At 39.6% G+C, this 21,605-nt stretch overlaps 1 protein-coding gene across 1 annotated transcript; it reads right to left on the bottom strand.

The window, feature by feature from the left end:
• Positions 1–1,121: 1,121 nt before the first annotated feature.
• On the bottom strand, positions 1,122–18,494 carry RRH (retinal pigment epithelium-derived rhodopsin homolog). The gene is made up of 7 exons (XM_070756672.1): positions 18,358–18,494; positions 13,823–14,013; positions 8,917–9,016; positions 7,446–7,599; positions 5,144–5,312; positions 3,257–3,435; positions 1,122–2,376 (listed from the first exon to the last, which is right to left on the bottom strand). Exons 1-7 carry the CDS (start codon positions 18,440–18,442, stop codon positions 2,283–2,285), a joined length of 972 nt encoding a protein of 323 aa, XP_070612773.1. The 5' UTR covers positions 18,443–18,494; the 3' UTR covers positions 1,122–2,282.
• Between the last annotated feature and the right edge of the window lie 3,111 nt (positions 18,495–21,605).

Raw genomic sequence — 21,605 nt, forward strand, 5'->3', positions numbered from 1 at the left:
TAAAATTACATTATATTTTATTTATTTATTCATTTGTCCAATACACAAATACATAGGAAGAAAAATAGACATGTAGTAATATATACAAGGGTAAAGTGAACTTAGAGCAGAGGATATATGAAAGAAAGAAAATATATATGATAAGTGAGAGAAAGGAAAGACAATTGGACAGGGGACGAAAGGCACTCCAGTGCACTTATGTTTAAGTTTAAGTTTAAGTTTAATCAGATTTGTATGCCGCCCCTCTCCGCAGACTCGGGGCGGCTCACAGCAACAGCAACACAATGTACAACAAATCCAATATTTAAATTAATTTTAAAAACCCCACAAGTTAAAACCAATCATACACACTAGCGTACCATACATAAATTTTATAAGCCTAGGGAGAAGGAACATGTCAATTCCCCCATGTACGCCCCTTACTGGCCTCTTAGGAACCTGGAGAGGTCAATCGTGGAGAGTCTAAGGGAGAAATGTTGGGGGTTAGGGGTTGTCACAATTGAGTCCGGTAATGAGTTCCATGCTTCGATAACTCAATTGTTGAAATCATATTTTTTTATAGTCAAATTTGGAGCGGTTCGTATTAAGTTTGAATCTGTTGCGTGCTCTTGTGTTGTTGCGGTTGAAGCTGAAGTAGTCATTGACCAGTAGGACGTTGCAGCATATGATCTTGTGAGCAATACTCAAATCGTGTTTTAGGCACCATAGTTCTAGGCTTTCTAGGCCCAGGATTGTTAGTCTATTTTCGTAGGATATTCTGTTTCGAGTGGAGGAGTGAAGGGCTCTTCTGGTGAAATATCTTTGGACATTTTCAAGGGTGTTGATGTCTGAGATGTGGTATGGGTTCCAGACAGATGAGCAGTAGTCTAGGATGGGTCTGGCAAAAGTTTTGTAGGCTCTTGTGAGTAGTGTGAGATTGCCTGAGCAGAAGCTGCGTAGGATCAGGTTAACGGATCAGGTAGACTGCTACAAAAAAGGAGTTAGATGCTACAGTTTTTTAAAACTGCAAGTGTAATTTGAAATTAACATCATTATAGTGAGTATCATTATTCCTCTAAAATCTCAGTTTGGTTGTTTGAATAAATACATTGTGCTAAAATCACAGGAAAGTGCAAATCTTTGGTTCTCCAAAATGCTTTATTATTTACTATATGTTGTTTCAAAATTACATTATTACTTTTTAAACAACAACTGCAAATCTGTAATTTAAAGATACTGGTAATAATGTACAGAAAAGTAATTTTTTAATAAGTAGCTGATGGTATAAATGATCAACTTAACAAAATTTGAGTAAACTATTGACAGAAAAATAAACTGTTTATTCATTTGTAAAGCAAATATTTGATTAACTCTCCAGTTGTTGAAGCATTTCTTTTAATAGAGCTTAATACGTTTGACAACAATAACTTTGCAAAAAGCAAAAATAAGTAATAGAGGGTGTAATAAACATTCCCCACACCCCCAGGATCATTGAATGTTTGCTAGCAATAGAAATAAAAATTTCAGTACACTTTTTAATGGATTTCTTATTTAAATTTCAAAACTGAATAATGACTGTTGAAAAAAAACTCCAGTATTAATTGTTCAAATGTACTAATCACCTTAATGTTGAATTGGTTTTACAATACAGTGCTCCCTCGATTTTCGCGGGTTCAAACTTCGCAAAAAGTGTATACCACGGTTTTTCAAAAATATTACTAAAAAAATACTTCATGTTTTTTTCCCCTATACCACGGTTTTCCCCGCACAATGACATCATATGTCATCGCCAACCTTTCGTCCGCCTTTAATAAATATTTTTTTTAATAAACTTTGAAACATAAAGATGGTGAGTAATAATCTAAATGGTTGCTAAGGGAATGAGAAATTGTAATTTAGGGGTTTAAAGTGTTAAGGGAAGTCTTGTGATACTGTTCATAGTCAAAAATAATGTATTTACTTCCGCATCTCTACTTCGCGGAAATTTGACTTTCGCAGGCGGTCTCGGAACGCATCCCCCGTGAAAATTGAGGGAACACTGTTTATTTATTTATAGTATAATTCATAGAACCATTATCCATGTACAGTAAAGCAGAGAATTGGATACAAGGAAGTTTGTGCCTCATATGAAATGAAAGACATGACGTATGCATCATTCTATAATCATATAGTAGCCATAAATAGAATCAGCAGATGACAAAGATTATACATCAATACATAGTTACATGTGAAGCAGTTCTAACTTTCTTTGCAAGGGGAAAAAAATCTATGATGATGAATGGAAAGGCTTTAAAGCTGCATCGTTATGCAATTGTACTTTGAGATAAATGCAAGACGTTGATTGTTACTTCCCGCCGTACTTGACATTGTATTAGGGCAAGGATGGCCCTTCGAAACCTATAAGAGGGAGAAATGTTTTAAATGTCTGATAAAAAAGATCAACAGAAGATTCAAGCAACATAGGAAGAAATTTTTTGCCTAATCTGTAATTCTTTACTACCATAGCAGTAGTGGGTTTCAAATTCACTACTGGCTGATGAAGGCTCCTCTGACCAAGAAGACATGAGTGACAGGGAGGAGGAGAGTGTGGCAAACAGCTCAGAAGGAGATCAATTATCTAGCTCCTCCTTGGATTCGGAACAAGAGTTAATGTTACAGCCACGCATGCGGAGAGCGATGCATAGGCAGCAACAACTGAGAGATTATTATCAAAGAAAATGAGGCCACCTGTGGTTGGGTGGGGCTGTGGTAATTAGTGAGGCTGCTATAAAGAGCAGCCTGTGGGTTTGGCCATTGTGGAGGATTATCTGATCGTTGTGTTTCGTGAACTGCTTTACTGACTTCGACCTTTGTGTGCTGCTTTTCCCCTGCTTTGAAACTAACCCAGAGCAAAGTGTGTTTCACTTTGTGAAAGAAGAAGGACTGTGAATTGCCTCACAGCTGCAAGTTGAGTATCACAGAACTGATAAGGGACTTGTACAAATTACCAGTTTGTTTGGAGACGAGTGCTCTTTGCTATACAAAAAGAGGGCTTCGTTTATTTGCAGTTTCGGTATAAAGAACATTGTTTTGAATTTTCAAACGTGTGTGTGTGTCTCAAATTTTATCTGTGCATTTTCGGGAGGATTCTACCAGAGAGCTCGACAGAACACCGTCCCTGTCCTATTGTCTTCTTTTGTTACTTTTTATCATTACTTATCTTATTATCAGGATAACATAAAACTCATGTCTCCCTCCTCCATCCATGCACACCCCATAAGGAAACAGAGCCGCTTACTTTTTGTTTGCGATGACATAAATGCAGGGATTGTAGAAAGTAGATGACTTTGCAAAGAGTGGGGCAATGATTGCCATCGTGGGGGGGATTTTTCCTGGGTTTCCAAATGCAGACCATAAACACACAATAGAATATGGAGACCAAGCCAACAGAAACATCAAAATCATGACAACAGACATCTGTAAACAAAAAAGGCAACTCCTTAATATTTTTGTTAAGTCTGTCTTAAGTATCTTGTTTATTTTATTTATTTGTCAAGCATGCACAAGTTAGTAGGTATTGGCATAAACATATACATTACCAAAGCAGGTACAGGTAAATTAGGGAATAGGACAGTAGGATAGGGATGGTAGGCACAATGTTGTGCTTATGCACACCCCTTACAAACCTCTTAGGAATGGGGTGAGGTCGACCGTAGCTAGTCGAAGGTTAACATTTTTGGGGTTTGGGGAAGAAACCACAGAGTCAGGTAGTACACTCCAAGCATTGATTACTCTGTTGCAGAAATCGTATTTTCTGCAGTCGAGTTTGGAGCAGTTTACATTAAATTTAAATCAATTGTGTGCTTGTGTATTGTTGCAGTTGAAGCTGAAGAAATCATTGACAGGTAAGACATTGTGGTAAATTATTTTGTGAAATACATTTAGGTCAGATCGAAGGCAATGAAGTTCTAGGCTATCTAAGCCCAAAATTTTAAGTCTGTTGTGAGCACAGGACTGGAGAACTTTGGTTTCTTGCTCAAACTTGTATTTCTACATCTTCCAGATATACTGTGTTATAGCAAGCCTAATAGAAAGCTAAAGTTGTAACCTGTGCTGATTAAGAATGCACGTTGTAGAGAATTGCCATATGGCTCATATCTCAATCTGCAGGCAACATCGGGTTACACAAGCTTTGACTTAAGTAATTCCAATGTTATCCCAGGACACACACACACAAATTACAGCCTCTCTCTCTCTCTCTCTCTCTCTCTCTCTCTCTCTCTCTCTCTCTCTCCCTCCCTCCCTCCCTCCCTCCCTCTCTCTCTCTCTAGCTGTTTTGCCTCTCAGTCCTTTTCCTGTGCTCAGAAAAGTTCTATCTGGTCCTGAATTGTTTCTCCATGCAAGTATGGGGAAAATAAACTTTCAATCCCTTTGTCCAATTTTTCCTCTGTCCAAGCAAATGTCTTTTTAAATAGACAATTTAGTGTTCAATTCTACAATTTTAATTTACTGCAATCTATACATAAAGCTTTCTAAATGCCTACTCCAAAGCCTATGTTTTATGCTTAACGGGTTTGACGTTCCTTATCTGAGACTTTAAACTAAATGATAATTTGTTTAAGCCTGATCCTCTTCACTGGCTTGGTTGGTTGGTTGGTTGGTTGGTTGGTTGGTTGGTTGGTTGGTTGAGCCACCCCTCTCACTATCCAAAGTGACTTTGGGTGGCCGTATTGTATGCTGGTTTCTCAATAAATTGTAAACCAAAACCCATCAAACTGAAGCACAAGTAGCTCGGTAACTTGGTATTGTCTCAATATCTTTGGGGGGTTTTTCTTCTTACTTACATAGTACTACTCGCCTATATTATAAAGATCTGGTAACACATCAGGAAATCCTATGGAGCCTGTGGATGGCGAAAAACAGGCCCAATGGACCTACCGGAAGTCCAGAGGCTTCAGTGAGGCCTGAGTGCATTTGCAGCATCCAGTGGATTGAGCACGCATGTGCCGGGGGGGGGGGGTGGACATTGCATTTTGGGTGTGGGCACAAGTGTGTGCAGGCCCATGCACCCTTTTGGAGCAAAATAAGATTCGCCATTACTATTCTAAGCCATTCTGCTTAGAGAATGAAAGTTTCCAGGATAAATCTGTAAGGGAAAAATAGTATTCTTACATCATGACCTTACCTTTGTAACATCAACTTGATCCGACCAATCTACCTCAATGCTTTCTATGTAAGTGTTCCTGGCATATCGCTTCAAAGTTTGAGAAATATTGTAGTAACAGTAAAACATGATGGATAAGGGGACGACAAAATTAACAGCAATTACTGCCATGGTGTAAGAAATAAAGGACCTGAAAGTGAAAAAGACCAAACAGATAACTGGAAAAAAACCTTTCTTTCTTTATTAATAGCATTGACATAATTAGCTGAGGGTATTCTAAAATTATGTGGAACTTAAATAGCCGAATTGGCTGATTGTTAATATTCTAAACCTAGCTATTTGTTGGAGTGGTTTAGGCAGTAATCCAGTACTCGTTCTGTAAAAATTCTATCTTTGGGCTTGTCCCTAGGTAAATACATGCAAGATTTAGAAGTGTCCATTCCTAGCCACTGTTGTGGTTGGCTCTGGCCCAGCTCCTGTCCCAAGGAATGTGGAGGTGGAGGTGGGGGAAACATCCACATGCCCCAGGCCTGTTTTCCTCCCGATAGAATCTCCCGACGAAGGCTCTTCTGATGAAGGAAGCATGAGTAGTAGGGAAGGGGGGAGTTTGGCAGACAGCCCAGGAGGAGATCAATCATCCTTATCATCCCTGGATTCTGAACAAGAACTTATGACAGATCCACGCATGCGTAGAGTGATGCATAGGAGAGAACAACTGAAGGATTATTACAGGAGATAAGTGAGGCCACCTGTGGTTGGGTAGGGCTGCTGTAATTAGTGCTACAGATAAAAAGAGCAGTGTGCTGGTTTAGCCTTGTGGAAGTTTATCTGATTCATAGTTTGTCAAGATCGTGGTTTTGCTTTTTCCTTGTTCAAGAATGTGTGTGGCCTTTCTGGACTTTGGAATTTGGACTCAATTTCCCAGTTACTGGGTGAGAAATTGGATTGCATTTAACCTGTGCCTTGGGTGTACCAGAAAATCCCTTTGACATTTAAAAAGGGGATTTTTTTCTGCTTTTCTGTTGATAAATACTTTTGGTTTTCCTTCTACCATGTGGTGTGTGTCTTTCTGGACTAATTACCCTGTAATTACGGGCGGATGGGACACGCCGGCAAAACAGCCACAATTACTCCAAAATAATGAAGCCTGTGTTGTGACATCACAATGCAAGCTCTATCTTATATCATTTGACACTATCTACTTGCCCCTGCTAAGCCTACATCCATGTCTAACACAGCTGTCTTTGAAAGCAAGGTCTACCCAAAAGTTCACACCTATCCATTGGCCCTTACCACTGAGTCGTCACAAGACTTTTGTACATTATGTTGGCCTTTGTTTGCAACCTATGTAAATATTCTTTTCTTCAAGACATAAATGAGAAGATTAATACTAAAGTAAGTACAACGATGTCAGAAAACAATAAATGGACCCAGATTTAATAGTGTAACATAGAAACATAGAAGTCTGACAGCAGAAAAAGACCTCATGGTCCATCTAGTCTGCCCTTATATCGTTTCTTGTATTTTATCTTAGGATGGATATATGTTTATCCCAGGCATGCTTAAATTCAGTTACTGCGGATTAAACCAACCACGTCTGCTGAAAGTTTGTTCCAAACATCTACTACTCTTTCAGTAAAATAATATTTTCTCACGTTGCTTCTGATCTTTCCCCCCAACTAACCTCAGATTGTGCCCCCTTGTTCTTGATGTATCAGATTTAATTTTCTCCCTTAGTGATTTGTAAGACCTTGGTGAGATACTAACAATGCAAATTTGTCATTGTGAATAATAATAATAATAATGATGATGATGATAATAATAAAAAAATAATAAAAATAATAAAAAATAATAATTTATTAGATTTGTATGCCGCCTCTCTCCGTACACTCGGCACGGCTCACAACAATAATAAAAACAATAAACAGTGTAACAAATCTAATAATTAAAAGAAAGCATCTAAAAACCCGTCATTTAAAAACCATACAACACAAGCATACCATACATAAAACTCTGTAAGCCTGGGGGAGGTGTCTCAATTCCCCCATGCCTGGCGATATAGGTGGGTCTTCAGCAATTTACGAAAGACAAGGAGGGTGGGGGCAATTCTGATCTCTGGGGGGAGTTGATTCCAGAGGGTCGGGGCCGCCACAGAGAAGACTCTTCCCCTGGGGCCCACCAGACGACATTGTTTAGTCGACGGGACCCGGAGAAGGACAACTCTGTGGGACCTTATCGGCCGCTGGAATTCGTGCGGCAGAAGACGGTCCCAAAGGTATTCTGGTCCGATGGAATATTGTACTTCACCATAAAAAGGACATACGTGTCATTTTGTCTCCAGTTGACGGTACATGTAGCTCCAGTTGGGTCTGGAGCATAGCTCGCCCATCCTACCACAGGCATGGAGGCCCAAAAGACTGCATTGGTCCAGGCAGCAAAAATCAGGGCAACATAGTTGTGAGTAGTTAGTCTGTTACCTGTTGGCAAACCAAAATATTGCCACTGTTTATTCTTTTCTATCATTTGTACGTTTCTATTCAAAACCAAAGAATACAAATGTTAGAATGAAAATTTTATAAATACACAAATTGAATGTAATAATTATTCAAATATTAAATTTATATTCACATCCATACAGAGTCTAAGCAGCTAACTTTCCTGATTGAAAATTACATATTCAGTTTGCGTATAAAGATGATATGCAGTGGTACCTCGGTTCTCGACCACAATTCTTTCCAGAAGTGTGGTCGAGAACCAATTTGGTCGAGTACCGAATTAATTTATCCCATAGGAAATAATGGAAATGGATTTAATTGGTTCTTAGCCCCTATTTCCTTTATTTCCTATGGGATAAAGATCTGAGGAGCTCTATAGTCTAAGCACTCCAAGCTGTAGGTAGGGTGGGGTGGCTGCAATATCGGCAGTTTCGGGGGGGCTCCTTTCCTCAGTGATTCGTCTTGTACCTTTAGGCAGCTGCACCAATAATAAAAGACAATAGGACAGAAGGACAGGGATGGTAGGCACCATAGTTCCCTCTAAGCTGAGCAGTGAGCCATGGCTCACTTAAAAATCATCATCAACTCAGAGTTTTTCAAACCTGCCCAGAAGCCGAGAGGGAAAGAGTGAGAGGAAGAGAGAGAAACAGATAGAAAAAAGAGAGGAAAGAAAAAAGAAAGAAAAAGAATGGGAGTAAGGAAGAGAGAAAGAAAATCAAAATCTAGTTTGAAACTAGCTCAACTATTTAAGTGGCATTTTGATATTGATAGAGTTGCCCTATTATGAGCTCACTGTTATAGACACACAGTACAGTATTTTATTTTGAAATTCTCTGAGGCAAAACAGGGTGGGTTTTTTATTTGTTTGTTTGTTTGTTTATTATTTCTGTGCCGCCCAGTCCCGAAGGGACTGCCACTCAGACACTATACTTTTCCGCCCACCCCCCCCAAAAAAATTAGAGGGAACACTGGTAGGCACAATGGTGCGCTTAACAGGTTTTGTTTCCACAGCTGTGTCTATTATCTACACGTAACAGATAATGCTAGTAAACACAAGGAGATTTTTTAAAATATTCTGGAAAAAGTAATGAGAAACCATTTCAATATTATTGTCAACAAACCGATATGAAATTCAGCAAGAGCCAAATTCAAGATGAAGGAGATTTATACTTTACGACAAACCTCTGTATGTAAAATTCAAATAATAGAGTAAAAAACGTGGGATTCCCCGCAAAACAAATTGCCAAATTCTATACTGAAAAACTGTTTGCCTTTATTGCAGAATACTGATTATCATACCTATTTGAGGCTTGCAGATGGTCAAGTAACGATCTATGGCAACAACAGTAAGCAAACCAATGCTTGCCATTCCAAAGAAGATATTTAAAGCAGCATAAATCTAGAATTTAAGAAAGAATACATGGTTTAAAATGTTTCAAAATAACATTGGTTGCTTTCAGAAGTCTGAAATTAGGCTTTTCTTTTACCCTTAGCAATAGCAATAGCATTTATGCAACTTTATCGTGCTTTACAGCCCTCTCTAAGTGGTTTTACAGAGCCAGCATGTTGCCCCCAAGCAGTGGCGGGATTCCAAATCTTTTCCTATATTCCAGTTCTATTTATTTATTTATTTTTATTTATTTATTTATTTTGTCCAAAACACAATAATACACAATGAAGGTTATAGAGGATATAGTAGAGAAGAAATACGAGATATAGGAGAGACTATAGGACAGGGGACGGAAGACACTCTAGTGCGCTTATGTACGCCCCTTACTGACCTCTTAGGAATCTGGAGAGGTCAACCGTGGATAGTCTAAGGGTAAAACGCAAGAGTGCTTTGCATACACACATACACAGCACTCAAAGACAGCCCTCAGTGTCGGTGAGCTCAGCTGTGGTTTAGCGCAGCTGAAGTACGGCAATCCATGCGAATCAGCTTTGCTAAAAAAACAAGGGAATATAGAACAGGGAACAGCGGAGATAAGAGGGTGGGGCAAGCCAGAGGTGCTATATAATCCTAGACTACTGCTCATCTGTCTGGAACCCATACCACATCTCAGAGATCAACACCCTTGAAAATGTCCAAAGATATTTCACCAGAAGAGCCCTTCACTCCTCCACTCGAAACAGAATACCCTACGAAACTAGGCTTACAATCCTGGGCCTAGAAAGCCTAGAACTACGGCGCCTAAAACACGATTTGAGTATGGCCCACAAGATCATATGCTGCAACGTCCTACCAGTCAATGACTACTTCAGCTTCAACCGCAACAACACAAGAGCACGCAACAGATTCAAACTTAATACGAACCGCTCCAAACTTGACTGTAAAAAATATGATTTCAACAATCGAGTTATCGAAGCATGGAACTCATTACCGGACTCAATTGTGACAACCCCTAACCCCCAACATTTCTCCGTTAGACTCTCCACGATTGACCTCTCCAGGTTCCTAAGAGGCCAGTAAGGGGCGTACATAAGTGCACTGATGTGCCTTTCGTCCCCTGTCCAATTGTCTTTCCTTTCTTTCACCTATCATATATATTCTCTTCCTTTCATATATCCTCTCCTCTAAGTTCACTTTTACCCTTATATATATTACCACATGTCTATTTTTCTTCCTATGTATTTGTGTATTGGACAAATGAATGAATAAATTAAAAAATAAAAATAAATTTGCCAGTTCTCTGAACTACAGTGGTACCTCTACTTACGAACTTAATTCGTTCCGTGACCAGTTTCTTAAGTAGAAAAGTTTGTAAGATTTCCCTACAGGAATCAATGTAAAAGCAAATAATGTGTGCGATTAGGGAAACCACAGGGAGGGTGGAGGCTCTGTTTCCTCCCAAGAGATTCCTAGAGAGGCCTCGCGGAGGCTTCTCCTAACCTTTTCCATTATGTTTCCTCCCAGGAGATTCCTAGAGAGGCCCCACAGAGGCTTTTTAGTAAATTTCAAGGAAGAACTAGAAACAAGACTTTTTATAGTGCTACTCAAGACAGCCATCTAGTGGCAAATGTGATACATTTTCTATTCTAATTTGCACACTCATTTTCCACTGCTAAAAAAGTAATTTGGATAGGCTTTTGAAAGTGAATAGTAACGAGTTTATACATATGAAAAAATAAGATCACTTCCTAAAACTTGGCGAATGTGTTGGGATGTAATTTCAGGAGTTCCCGGCCAGCAATATCTTTGGGATAAAGCATTGTAGAAATAGAGCTAATTACAAGGCTATATTTTTTTTAAAAAAAATCAATAGTCCTACATTCCTAGTTCAAGAATTTTTAAAATTTAATCAGTGGAATAAGGACACATATTTGTTGGTATGCAGTGTATTAATTGATTCCTTCTAAAGCAGGAGACAGTTAAACAGTTATTCCATCTTGTTTTGTTTTTTGATATTTCCCATTAGTCCGTTCTTTTAGGAGGAAATACCAAGAACTTAACGGTCAAATGGTATTCAAAGTGCTTGTTGTATTGTATTAACAAACAATCCTTCCTTCCCAGAAAAAGAAATACTATCTGCTTCTATCTCTCTTTCTTTCTCAAAAAAAAAAAAACCCAACTACTCAAATGAATTAATATAAGTTCTTATTAACAATATACATTATTTTTCAGACTATAAGACACACTGATATATAACACACACCAAGATTTTAAAGAGGTAAATAAGAAAAAAAAACCTTTTTGTCCTCCCTGACTTCCAGGAGCACTCTGCAAGCCTCCCAAACCCTTTGTGCTTCTCATTTTTCACAAAAATGGGGGCCGGTTAAGTCCCACAGAGTTGGCCTTCTCCGGGTCCCGTCGACTAAACAATGTCAGCTGGCGGGACCCAGGGGAAGAGCCTTCGCTGTGGCAGCCCCGACCCTCTGGAACCAGCTCCCCCCAGAGATTAGGATTGCCCCCACCTTCCTTGCCTTTCGTAAACTCCTTAAAACCCACCTCTGCCGTCAGGCATGGGGGAACTGAGATATCTCCCCTTGGCCTATGTAGTTTTATGTATGGTATGTTGTGTGTATGATTTTTAAATAATGGGGCTTTTAGACTTTTAATGTTAGATTTGTTATTTTAGACTTTTAATATTAGATTTGTCACTGTTTATTGTTTTATCACTGTTGTGAGCCGCCCCGAGTCTGCGGAAAGGGGTGGCATACAAATCTAATTAATAATAATAATAATAATAATAATAATAATAATAATAATAATTATTATTATTATTATTATTATTATTATTATTATTATTTTTGCCTTCTACCCCAGTCCCCAGGGTGGAGCTTCGGGAGGCCGAAAATGGTTATATTTGGTGTATAAGATGCACCAACTCTTTCTTGAGAGAAAAGGTGTGTCATATACTCTGAAGAATACAATAATTATCTCATAAATACCAGATTATCTCAGGGACCGCCTTCTGCTGCACGAATCCCAGCGACCAGTTAGGTCCCACAGAGTGGGCCTTCTCCGGGTCCCGTCAACTAAACAATGTCGTTTGGCGGGACCCAGGGGAAGAGCCTTCTCTGTGGCGGCCCCGGCCCTTTGGAACCAACTCCCCCCAGAGATTAGAATTGCCCCCACCCTCTTCGCCTTTCGTAAACTTCTTAAAAACCACCTCTGCCGTCAGGCATGGGGGAACTGAGATACTCTTTCCCCCTAGGCCTTTACAATTTACGCATGGTATGTCTGTATGTATGTTTGGTTTTTATAATAAGGTTTTTGTTTTGTTTTTAGTACTGGATTGGATTGTTACATGTTGTTTTTATCATTGTTGTTAGCCGCCCCGAGTCTACGGAGAGGGGCGGCATACAAATCCAATAATTAAATAAATAAATAAATTTGTCAGTTCACCTAAACAATCCTTTTTATGAAAATATTTTGTCTATTTACTTTATGGACCAAGAAATACATTTTCAACAATTTAATCATTTATTTGGATTTGCTTGTCTTTTGATAATGATTTCCTTCTAGCACCAAAGCTCACAAATATTATCCCCAGAAGTGTGTTTTTGCCACAAATGCATTAGTGGAAAAAGATGAGTTGTTAAAACTCTTTGTACTAAAAAGAACTTACAGAAACATTTAACATACGATCCATCTGTTAAACTACTGAAATTTGCAGATGATACAACAGTGATCGGACTCATTCGAGACAATGATGAATCCGCATACAGACGGGAAGTTGAACAACTATCCTTGTGGTGTGACCAGAACAATCTAGAACTGAACACACTCAAAACCGTAGAAATGGTGGTAGACTTTAAGAGAAACCCTTCCACCCTTCCATCTCTCACAATACTAGACAACACAGTATCAACAGTAGAGACCTTCAAATTTCTAGGTTCTATCATATCTCAAGACCTAAAATGGTCACCCAACATCAAAAACATCATCAAAAAAGCACAACAAAGAATGTTCTTTCTGCGCCAGCTCAGGAAGCTCAAACTGCCCAAGGAGCTGCTGATACAGTTCTACAGAGGAATCATTGAGTCTGTCGTCTGCACCTCTATAACTGTCTGGTTTGGTGCTGCAATCCAACAGGATCGACACAGACTTCAGAGGATAATCAGAATTGCAGAAAAAACAATTGCTGCCAATCTGCCTTCCATTGAGGACCTGTATACTGCACGAGTCAAAAAGAGGGCGGGTAAAATATTTACTGACCCCTCACATCCTGGACACAAATTGTTTCAACTCCTACCCTCAAAACTTTGCTACAGAGCACTGCACACCAAGACAACTAGACACAAGAACAGTTTTTTCCCGAACGCCATCACTCTACTAAACAAATAATTCCCTCAACACTGTCAGACTTTCTACTAAATCTGCACTTCTATTCTACTAGTTTTTCTCATCATTCCTATCACCCATTTCCTCCCATGTTGACTGTATGACTGTAACTTGTTGCGTATATCCTAAGATTTTTATTAATATTGCTTCTTCATTGCTTATTTGACCCCTATGACAATCATTAAGTGTTGTACCACATGATTCTTGACAAATGTATATTTTATTTTATGTACGTTGAGAGCACATGCACCAAGACAAATTCCTTGTGTGTCCAATCACACTTGGCCAATAAAAATTCTATTCTATTCTATTCTATTCTATTCTAACACAGTCTGTTTTGTTATCTGTTTCTGAACACTGATTTGAACAAGGCTATATACAATAGGTGTACTATAGTTCTTTGTTTTAATATTCAAGTACCTGGCAACCTAGGTAGCCAAATTTCCAGCTTCCATGCAGATCTGAAGCCGCAGACATGGGATAGCCAATAGTACTGACTCCAATATCCGTAAAAGCCAGGTGAATAATAATAGTATTGCTTGGTGTTCGGAGGTCCTTAAATTTAATGAAGATGCTTAAAACAATAATGTTACTGAGAATGCTTATGATTCCTGTCAAAAGATAAAAAAAATGGGGAATAAACTTTAGAAATTTTAGTCTTAGTAGTCTTAATCTGAGTTTCATTCTACAGTATTTACAAAGAGACTAAGCTCATCATCAGCATCAATTAAGTATTAGTTTTGTGCCAGGTTGGCATAATGACAATAGCACTTCAACTTATATACAACTTCACAGTGCTTTACAGCCCTGTCCATAGTTCCCTCTAAGCTGAGCAGTGAGCAATCGCTCACTTAAAAATCATCATCAACTCAGAGTTTTCCAAAACTGCCCAGAAGCCGAGAGGGAAGGAGTGAGAGGGAAGGAGAGAGAGAGGAAGAGAGAGAAACAGATAGAAAAAAGAGAGGAAGGAAAAGAGAAAGAAAAAGAATGGGAGTAAGGAAGAGAGAAAGAAAATCAAAATCTAGTTTGAAACTAGCTCAACTATTTAAGTGGCATTTTGATATTGATAGAGTTGCCCTATTATGAGCTCACTGTTATAGACAGACAGTACAGTATTTTATTTTGAAATTCTCTGAGGCAAAACAGGGTGGGTTTTTTGTTTGTTTGTTTGTTTGTTTGTTTGTTTATTATTTCTGTGCCGCCCAGTCTCAAAGGGACTGCCGCTCAGACACTATACTTTTCCGCCCACCCCCCCAAAAAATTAGAGGGAACACTGGCCCTGTCTAAGAAGTTTTACAGAATGAGAGTGTGAATTTTAGTCCCTTCTTAGGCACAAAGCCAGTTGAATGACCTCCCTTCAACCCCAGCGACCGGTTAGGTCCCACAGAGTCGGCATTCTTCGGGTCCCGTCGACTAAACAATGTCATCTGGCAGGACCCAGGGGAAGAGCCTTCTCTGTGGGGGCTCCGACCCTCTGGAACCAGCTCCCCCCTGAGATTAGGATTGCCCCCACCCTCCCTGCCTTTCGTAAACTCCTTAAAACCCACCTCTGTCGTCAGGCATGGGGGAACTAAAACACCTCCCCCTTGCCCATGTTGTTTTGCCATTTGATTGATTGACTGCGTGCCTGTTTTTTATATATATTGGGATTGTTTTATGAATTTTTTAACTTAAAATTGTAATTAGATTGGTGGGCATTGGATTTGTTACTATGTACTGTTTTTATTATTGTTGTGAGCCGCCCCGAGTTTGCGGAGAGGGGCGGCATATAAATCCAATAAATCTAATCTAATCTAATCTAGGAAGAAGGCAATTTGAAAACAATTTCAAGATAACTGCAGCGAGTAATCCAGGTAATAAACAGGAATCAAAACTTACTCAAAGTTACCAATAATTAAAAACAGGCTAAATTCACACAGTGTTGTGGCTGGCTCTGGGCCAGCTCCTGCCCCAAGGACTGTGGGGGTTAATGTGGGTGAATCGTCCCAGGGTCAGAGGCCAGTTTTACTGCTGACTGCTTCTGACAGAGAAGCGTCTGTAGCAGATAGTGAAAGTGAAGTGGGATCCTCAGAAAAGGTAATGGCAGACAGCCCATTAGATATTCACCCTGTGAGCGATTCATCGTCGTTATCATCACTGGATTCGGAAGGAGAGACATTCATTGATGTGCACAGACGCAGGTCAATGTCTAGGAAAGAGCAACTGCGCAAAATACTACAGGAAATAAGGGAGATCACCTGTGGCTGGGTGTAATTAGACTAATTGGGGCTGCTGTTAAATTGTCAGCGTTCTGGCCTATGGGCGTGGAAGTTTATCTGTTTGGTGAAGGAGAGATGTGTATTTTGTATCAGGATTCTACGAGGACTCTTTGAACCCTGCCTTTTCCAGCCCTGTTTCCTCCCAGGAGATTCCTAGAGAGGCCCCACGGAGGCTTCTCCCTGCCTTTTCCAGCCCTGTTTCCTCCCAGGAAATTCCTAGAGAGGCCCCACGGAGGCTTCTCCCTGCCTTTTCAGGCCTTGTTTCCTCCCAGGAGATTCCTAGAGAGGCCCCACGGAGGCTTCTCCCTGCCTTTTCCAGCCCTGTTTCCTCCCAGGAGATTCCTAGAGAGGCCCCACGGAGGCTTCTCCCTGCCTTTTCCGGCCCTGTTTCCTCCCAGGAGATTCCTAGAGAGGCCCCACGGAGGCTTTTCCCTGCCTTTTCTGGTAACAGTTTCGGAGGCTTGGGTTTGTAAGTGGAAAATGGTTCTTGAAAAGAGGCAAAAAAATCTTGAACATCCGGTTCTTATCTAGAAAAGTTCATAAGTAGAGTCGTTCTTAGGTAGAGGCGCCACTGTATTATCTTATTTGCAGGTAATATCATAAAGGCAGGGCAATTCCAGCCTCTTATTCAGAGCTGCCATGAAAACAAACTTAGTTCTTTTACAAAACAGGTTTTTCCATCGCTGAACTACTACTCTGCCCAGATTTCCAGTCACTATAGAAGACTTATAAAGATTATAGTGTGAAGAACCTTTGATTTAAAAGCGCAAAAAAAAAAGGTCTTCAGACTATATTAGTGTTCTGCCGGACTCTCTGGTAGGAGCCTCCCAAAAATTCAAAGGTACAAATTTCAGACACACACACGTTTGAAAATTCAAAACAATGTTCTTTATCACAAAATTTAAAATAAACTAAGCACTCTTTTGTATTGCAAAGAGCACTCATCCCAAAACAACCTGGTAGTTTGTACAAGTCCCTTATCAGTTCATAAGTACTTAGCTTGCAGCTGTGAATGAAGTCACAGCCTTTCTTCTTCCACGAAGTGAAACACACTTTGCTCTGCTTTGGTTTCAAAGTGGTGAAAAGTCAACAAACAAAGGCCAGAGTCAGCAAGGCATTCATGAAACACAATGATCAGATAATTCTCCACAACGGCCAAACCCACACGCTGCTATTTATAGCAGCAGCACTAATTACAGCAGCCCCACCCAACCACAGGTGGCCTCATTTTCTCTTGTAATAATCCTTTAGTTGTTGCTTCCTATGCATCACTCTACGCATGTGTGGATGTGTCATTAATTCTTGTTCATAATCCAGAGATGATACAGGTGATTGATCTCCTCCTGGGCTGTCTGCCAAACTCCACTCTTCCCTGTCACTCACGCTTCCTTGGTCAGACGAGACTTCGACGGCAGATTCCACTGGGAGCAAAACAGGCCTGCAGCATGTGGATGTCTCCCCCACATCCACCTGCACATTCCTTGGGGCAGGAGCTGGGCCAGAGCTAACCACAACAATTAGGGAGCAAAAGTAGAATTTGTTCAGAATGCTCCCCAACCCTCAGTCCGTGGCATGCCAGCAACCAGGCCATGCAACCAAGCAAAAACCAGGGGTGTTATGCTCCCGGTTTGCTCTTGCCTATTGGTTGATGGAGAGCCAGTCATGAAGGGATTGCGAGGCTCCACCCACCCACCCAGACACCGCCACTTGGGTTCTTTTACCCTCTGCATATGCACAGAACACTTTGTGCATGAGCAAAGAGTAAAATAACAGAAATGACAGCATTTGAGGGTGGGGGGCGGAGTCTCATACTCCCTTTGCGACCGACTCTCCAACAACTAATAGGCACGAGCAAGCCCGGAGCATTTCACCTGTGGCAAAGACCATCCGTGGGGTGCAGGTAACTCATGAAACCATGCCCTCCTCCAGTCAGCAGAAAAACCGCTCGCCATGGAACCGGTTCCTACTCCCCAAAAGGCTGAGGACTGCTGCCTTAAAGCAGTTCCCAGCCTTCTACCACACGAATCCCAGCTGCCGATAAGGTCCCACAGAGTTGGCCTTCTCCAGGTCCCGTCGACCAAACAATGTCATTTGGTGGGCCCCAGGGGAAGAGCCTTCTCTGTGGCGGCCCCGGTCCTCTGGAATCAACTCCCCCTGGAGATTAGAACGGCCCCCACCCTCCTTGTCTTTCGCAAGTTAATCAAGACCCACCTATATCACCAGGCATGGGGGAACTAAGACATCTCCCCCAGGCTTTCTTATATTTTATGTTTGGTATGTATGTGCTGTATGGTTTTCAATTGTTGGGGGTTTTATATAATTTTTATTATTAGATTTGTTCCATTGTTATACTGTTTTTTATTACTGTTGTGAGCCGCCCCGAGTCTTCGGAGAGGGGCGGCATACAAATCTAATTAATAATAATAATAACAACAACAACAACAACAACAACAACAATAACAATAATAATAATAACAATAATAATAATAACAACAACAACAACAACCTGGGCTATTTACACATCCCTGGGTGTTCTGAAGTACATTTTGCCTTCAGTTCCAAAAAATAGCAATCTATTTCCAAACACTTCTCATTTCTTTGCTTACGTTTAATTAAAGCTGGGGAAAAAATGAAGTGATTTTTTTTTAATTAAAGTGCCTCAATATTTAATTAATCAAATACATTCACGGTTCATACCTGCTGCGATCAAGTATGCTGCGACAATGTTGTGTTCCTTCTGGGAAAAGGCTGATGGACGCTCGCTACTACTTTCCACAGTCATAATAGGACAATGCCAAAAATGTGGCAGAGGAAGAAGCGTCGAGGGCTAAACTCTGAACGAAAGAAGAAACTTTTGCAATCCTTGTAAGATGAATTGTTGTACTCTAAAAATTTCTTTCAAATGTCTTGCTCTCTTGAAAGGCTCCCAACGGATTCTGATTAAAGAAAGCAAAGGGCTTACGTTCCTAGCTTTTGGAAGGGAAAAGCTTGTTAGGCCAAACAAAGAACAATATAGAGCTGCTTTTATTTTCAGTAAGATTTTTGTGTCTTGTGGTAAGAGATTTACTGTTTTCAGAGAACCCAGATTTTGAACTTCAGTCTTTAGGGTTTTATTAAAGTATTAGCGCTTTTAATAGCAAGTCATGAAGCAAAATAAACTCAGTTTCTGTCAAAAATGTTAACACCTGTTTCTCTGTCGCCCCCTTCTTTTGCCCTCAGTTTATATTTATTTATTTTATTTTATTTATTTGTTTTGTCCAATACACAATTGTTCTGTGGGGCTCTCTGGTAGAATCCTCCCAAAAATTCACAGGTACAAATTTCAGACACACACACATTTGAAAACTCAAAACAATGTTCTTTATAATGAAAATTCACTTAAACCAAGCCCTCTTTTGGTATAGCAAAGAGCACTCGTCTCCAAACAAACTGGTAATATGTACAAGTCCCTTATCAGTTCTGTGATATTTAGCTTGCAGCTGTGAGGCAATTCACAGTCCTTCTTCTTTCACAAAGTGAAACACACTTTGCTCTGGTTTAGTTTCAAAGCGGGGGAAAATCAGCACACAAAAAGTCAAAGTCAGCAAAGCAGGCACGAAACACAATGATCAGATAATCCTCCACAATGGCCAAACTCACAGGCTGCTATTTATAGCAGCCTCACTAATTACCACAGCTCCACCCAACCACACGTGGCCTCATTTTCTTTGATAATAATCTCTCAGTTGTTGTTGCCTATGCATCGCTTTCCGCATGTGTGGCTGTATCATTAACTCTTGTTCTGAATCCAAGGAGGAGCTAGATAATTGATCTCCTTCTGAGCTGTCTGCCCCACTCTCCTCTTCCCTGTCATTCATGTCTTCTTGGTCAGAGGAGCATTCATCATCAGATTCCACCGGGGGGGGGGGCAAAACAGGCCTGCAGCAGGTGGATGTCTCCCCCACATCCACAGTCCTTGGGGCAGGAGCAGGGCCAGAACTAACCACAACATACAATAATACACAATGAGGGTTATAGAGAATATATTCTGGTAGAATGTATTAAAGGGGGAAGAGAGGAGAAAATAAAGGAGTGAAATATAACTATAAGGGAATAGCAGAAAAAGATATAGGTATAGAAGAGAAGATATATGAAATATTGGAGAGACTATAGGACAGGGGACGGTAGGCATTCTGGTGCACTTATGTACGCCCCTTACTGACCTCTTAGGAACTTGGTGAGGTCAACCGTGGATAGTCTAAGGGTAAAGTGTTGGAGGTTATGGGATGATACTACAGAGTCCAGTAGTGAATTCCACGCTTCGACAACTCGATTACTAAAGTCGTATTTTTTACAGTCAAGTTTGGAGCGGTTAATATTAAGCTTGTATCTGTTGTGGGCTCTTGTGTTGTTGTGGTTGAAGCTGAAGTAGTCTTTGACAGGCAGGACGTTGCAGCATATGATCTTGTGGGCAATACTTAGATCATGTTTTAGGCGTAGTAGTTCTAAGCTTTCTAGACCCAGGATTGAGTTCACCGAACCTGAACTTCTTGAAGTTTGCCCAACACTAGTTATTATCAATCTTATACAAATAGGGATACACTAATTTGATTGTAACACAGATAAGAATCTAATTGATCTATCATCATCGGTATCCACTATTTTTTCCTTTTGGTTATCCATATATTTTTCATTATTTTTATTTTCTTAACTGCCTTCGTACATTCTTATTTAATTTATTTAAATTCATACAGATTTTTCCTGAAAAATTACTGTATATAGATCTTTTGTGATTTGTTATATCAAAAAAAGGAAAGAAAGTATTATTATTGTTGTATTTCAATTTATGTTTTCGTTTCTTCTCTTAAACCAATCATAAAAGCATTTCCAAGTTTTATCATGGTCAGAGTCTTCTTTATTTTTTAATTTGAGCGTTATTGTCGCTGTTAGCCGCCCCGAGTCTCTGGAAAGGGGCGGCATACAAATCCAATAAATAAATAAATAAATAAATAATGCATCCGATTCTGCACAATCTAATATTTTTTTAATATACTTCACCAGAAGATAATTTGAAATTATAAGATGACATAACTTTCTCCCTCACAAGGGAATTTAAATTTAAATAATATATATTATGTTTATTGTTATTGTTATCATTGTTTAGTGTGTTTAATTAAGTAATTAACTATATTACTAGGATTATTATTATTATTATTTTGTATGTGTTAGTTTCGTTTTGTTTCAATTTATGGTTTGATTATACATCTTATATTTTTGTAAATGTGTATATATGTATTTTAAATCAATATGAGCCGGGGTGGCGCAGCAGGTAGAGTGCTGTACTGCAGGCCACTGAAGCTGACTATAGATCTGAAGGTCAGCGGTTCAAATCTCATCACCGGCTCAAGATTGACTCAGCTTTCCATCCTTCCGAGGTGGGTAAAATGTGGACCCGGATTGTGGGGGCAATAGCCTAGCTCTGTTAAAAAGTGCTATTGCTAACATGTTGTAAGCCGCCTTGAGTCTAAGGAGAAGGGCGGCATAAAAATCGAATAAATAAATAAATAAATAGATAAATAAATAGATAAATAAATAGATAAATAAATAAATAGATAAATAAAATATTTATTTAAAAAAAGAATCTAATTTATCTAATTGATGATCCTACATACTCTAAACAAATTGTTTGATATTCTAATTTGATTTGTATTTTAGTTCTGCTCTGCATTATTTGTTCATCTCCAACAAAAGGAAGAACTTATTTGCTTTTCTCTCTTTTCTAACTCTCCTTTCTATTCTAAGAATTTGAGCAACTGGCCAAACATAACCTTGATATAAACTTCCTGTTTATTATGCAAAAGAGTCAAGAATTCTAGAACTACCACAGTAGACGGACTTGCCCTGATTTCAGTATTATATTTTAAATATTTGTTTATAGTTAAAAATTAAACACAGGAATCTAAGAG

Source organism: Erythrolamprus reginae, chromosome 7 (genome assembly GCF_031021105.1).
Source record: "Erythrolamprus reginae isolate rEryReg1 chromosome 7, rEryReg1.hap1, whole genome shotgun sequence".
In the NCBI taxonomy this organism is placed as follows: domain Eukaryota; kingdom Metazoa; phylum Chordata; class Lepidosauria; order Squamata; family Dipsadidae; genus Erythrolamprus; species Erythrolamprus reginae.

Coding starts and splice junctions, on each gene's coding strand:
- RRH (XM_070756672.1), bottom strand. CDS start 18,442: ATGACTGTGGAAAGTAGTAGCGAGCGTCCATCAGCCTTTTCCCAGAAG. Junction 5,313..7,445: donor AACTGGAGACAAAATGACAC/GTATGTCCTTTT, acceptor TTTCACTTTCAG/GTCCTTTATTTCTTACACCA. Junction 2,377..3,256: donor TATGTCATCGCAAACAAAAA/GTAAGCGGCTCT, acceptor TCCCTCTTATAG/GTTTCGAAGGGCCATCCTTG.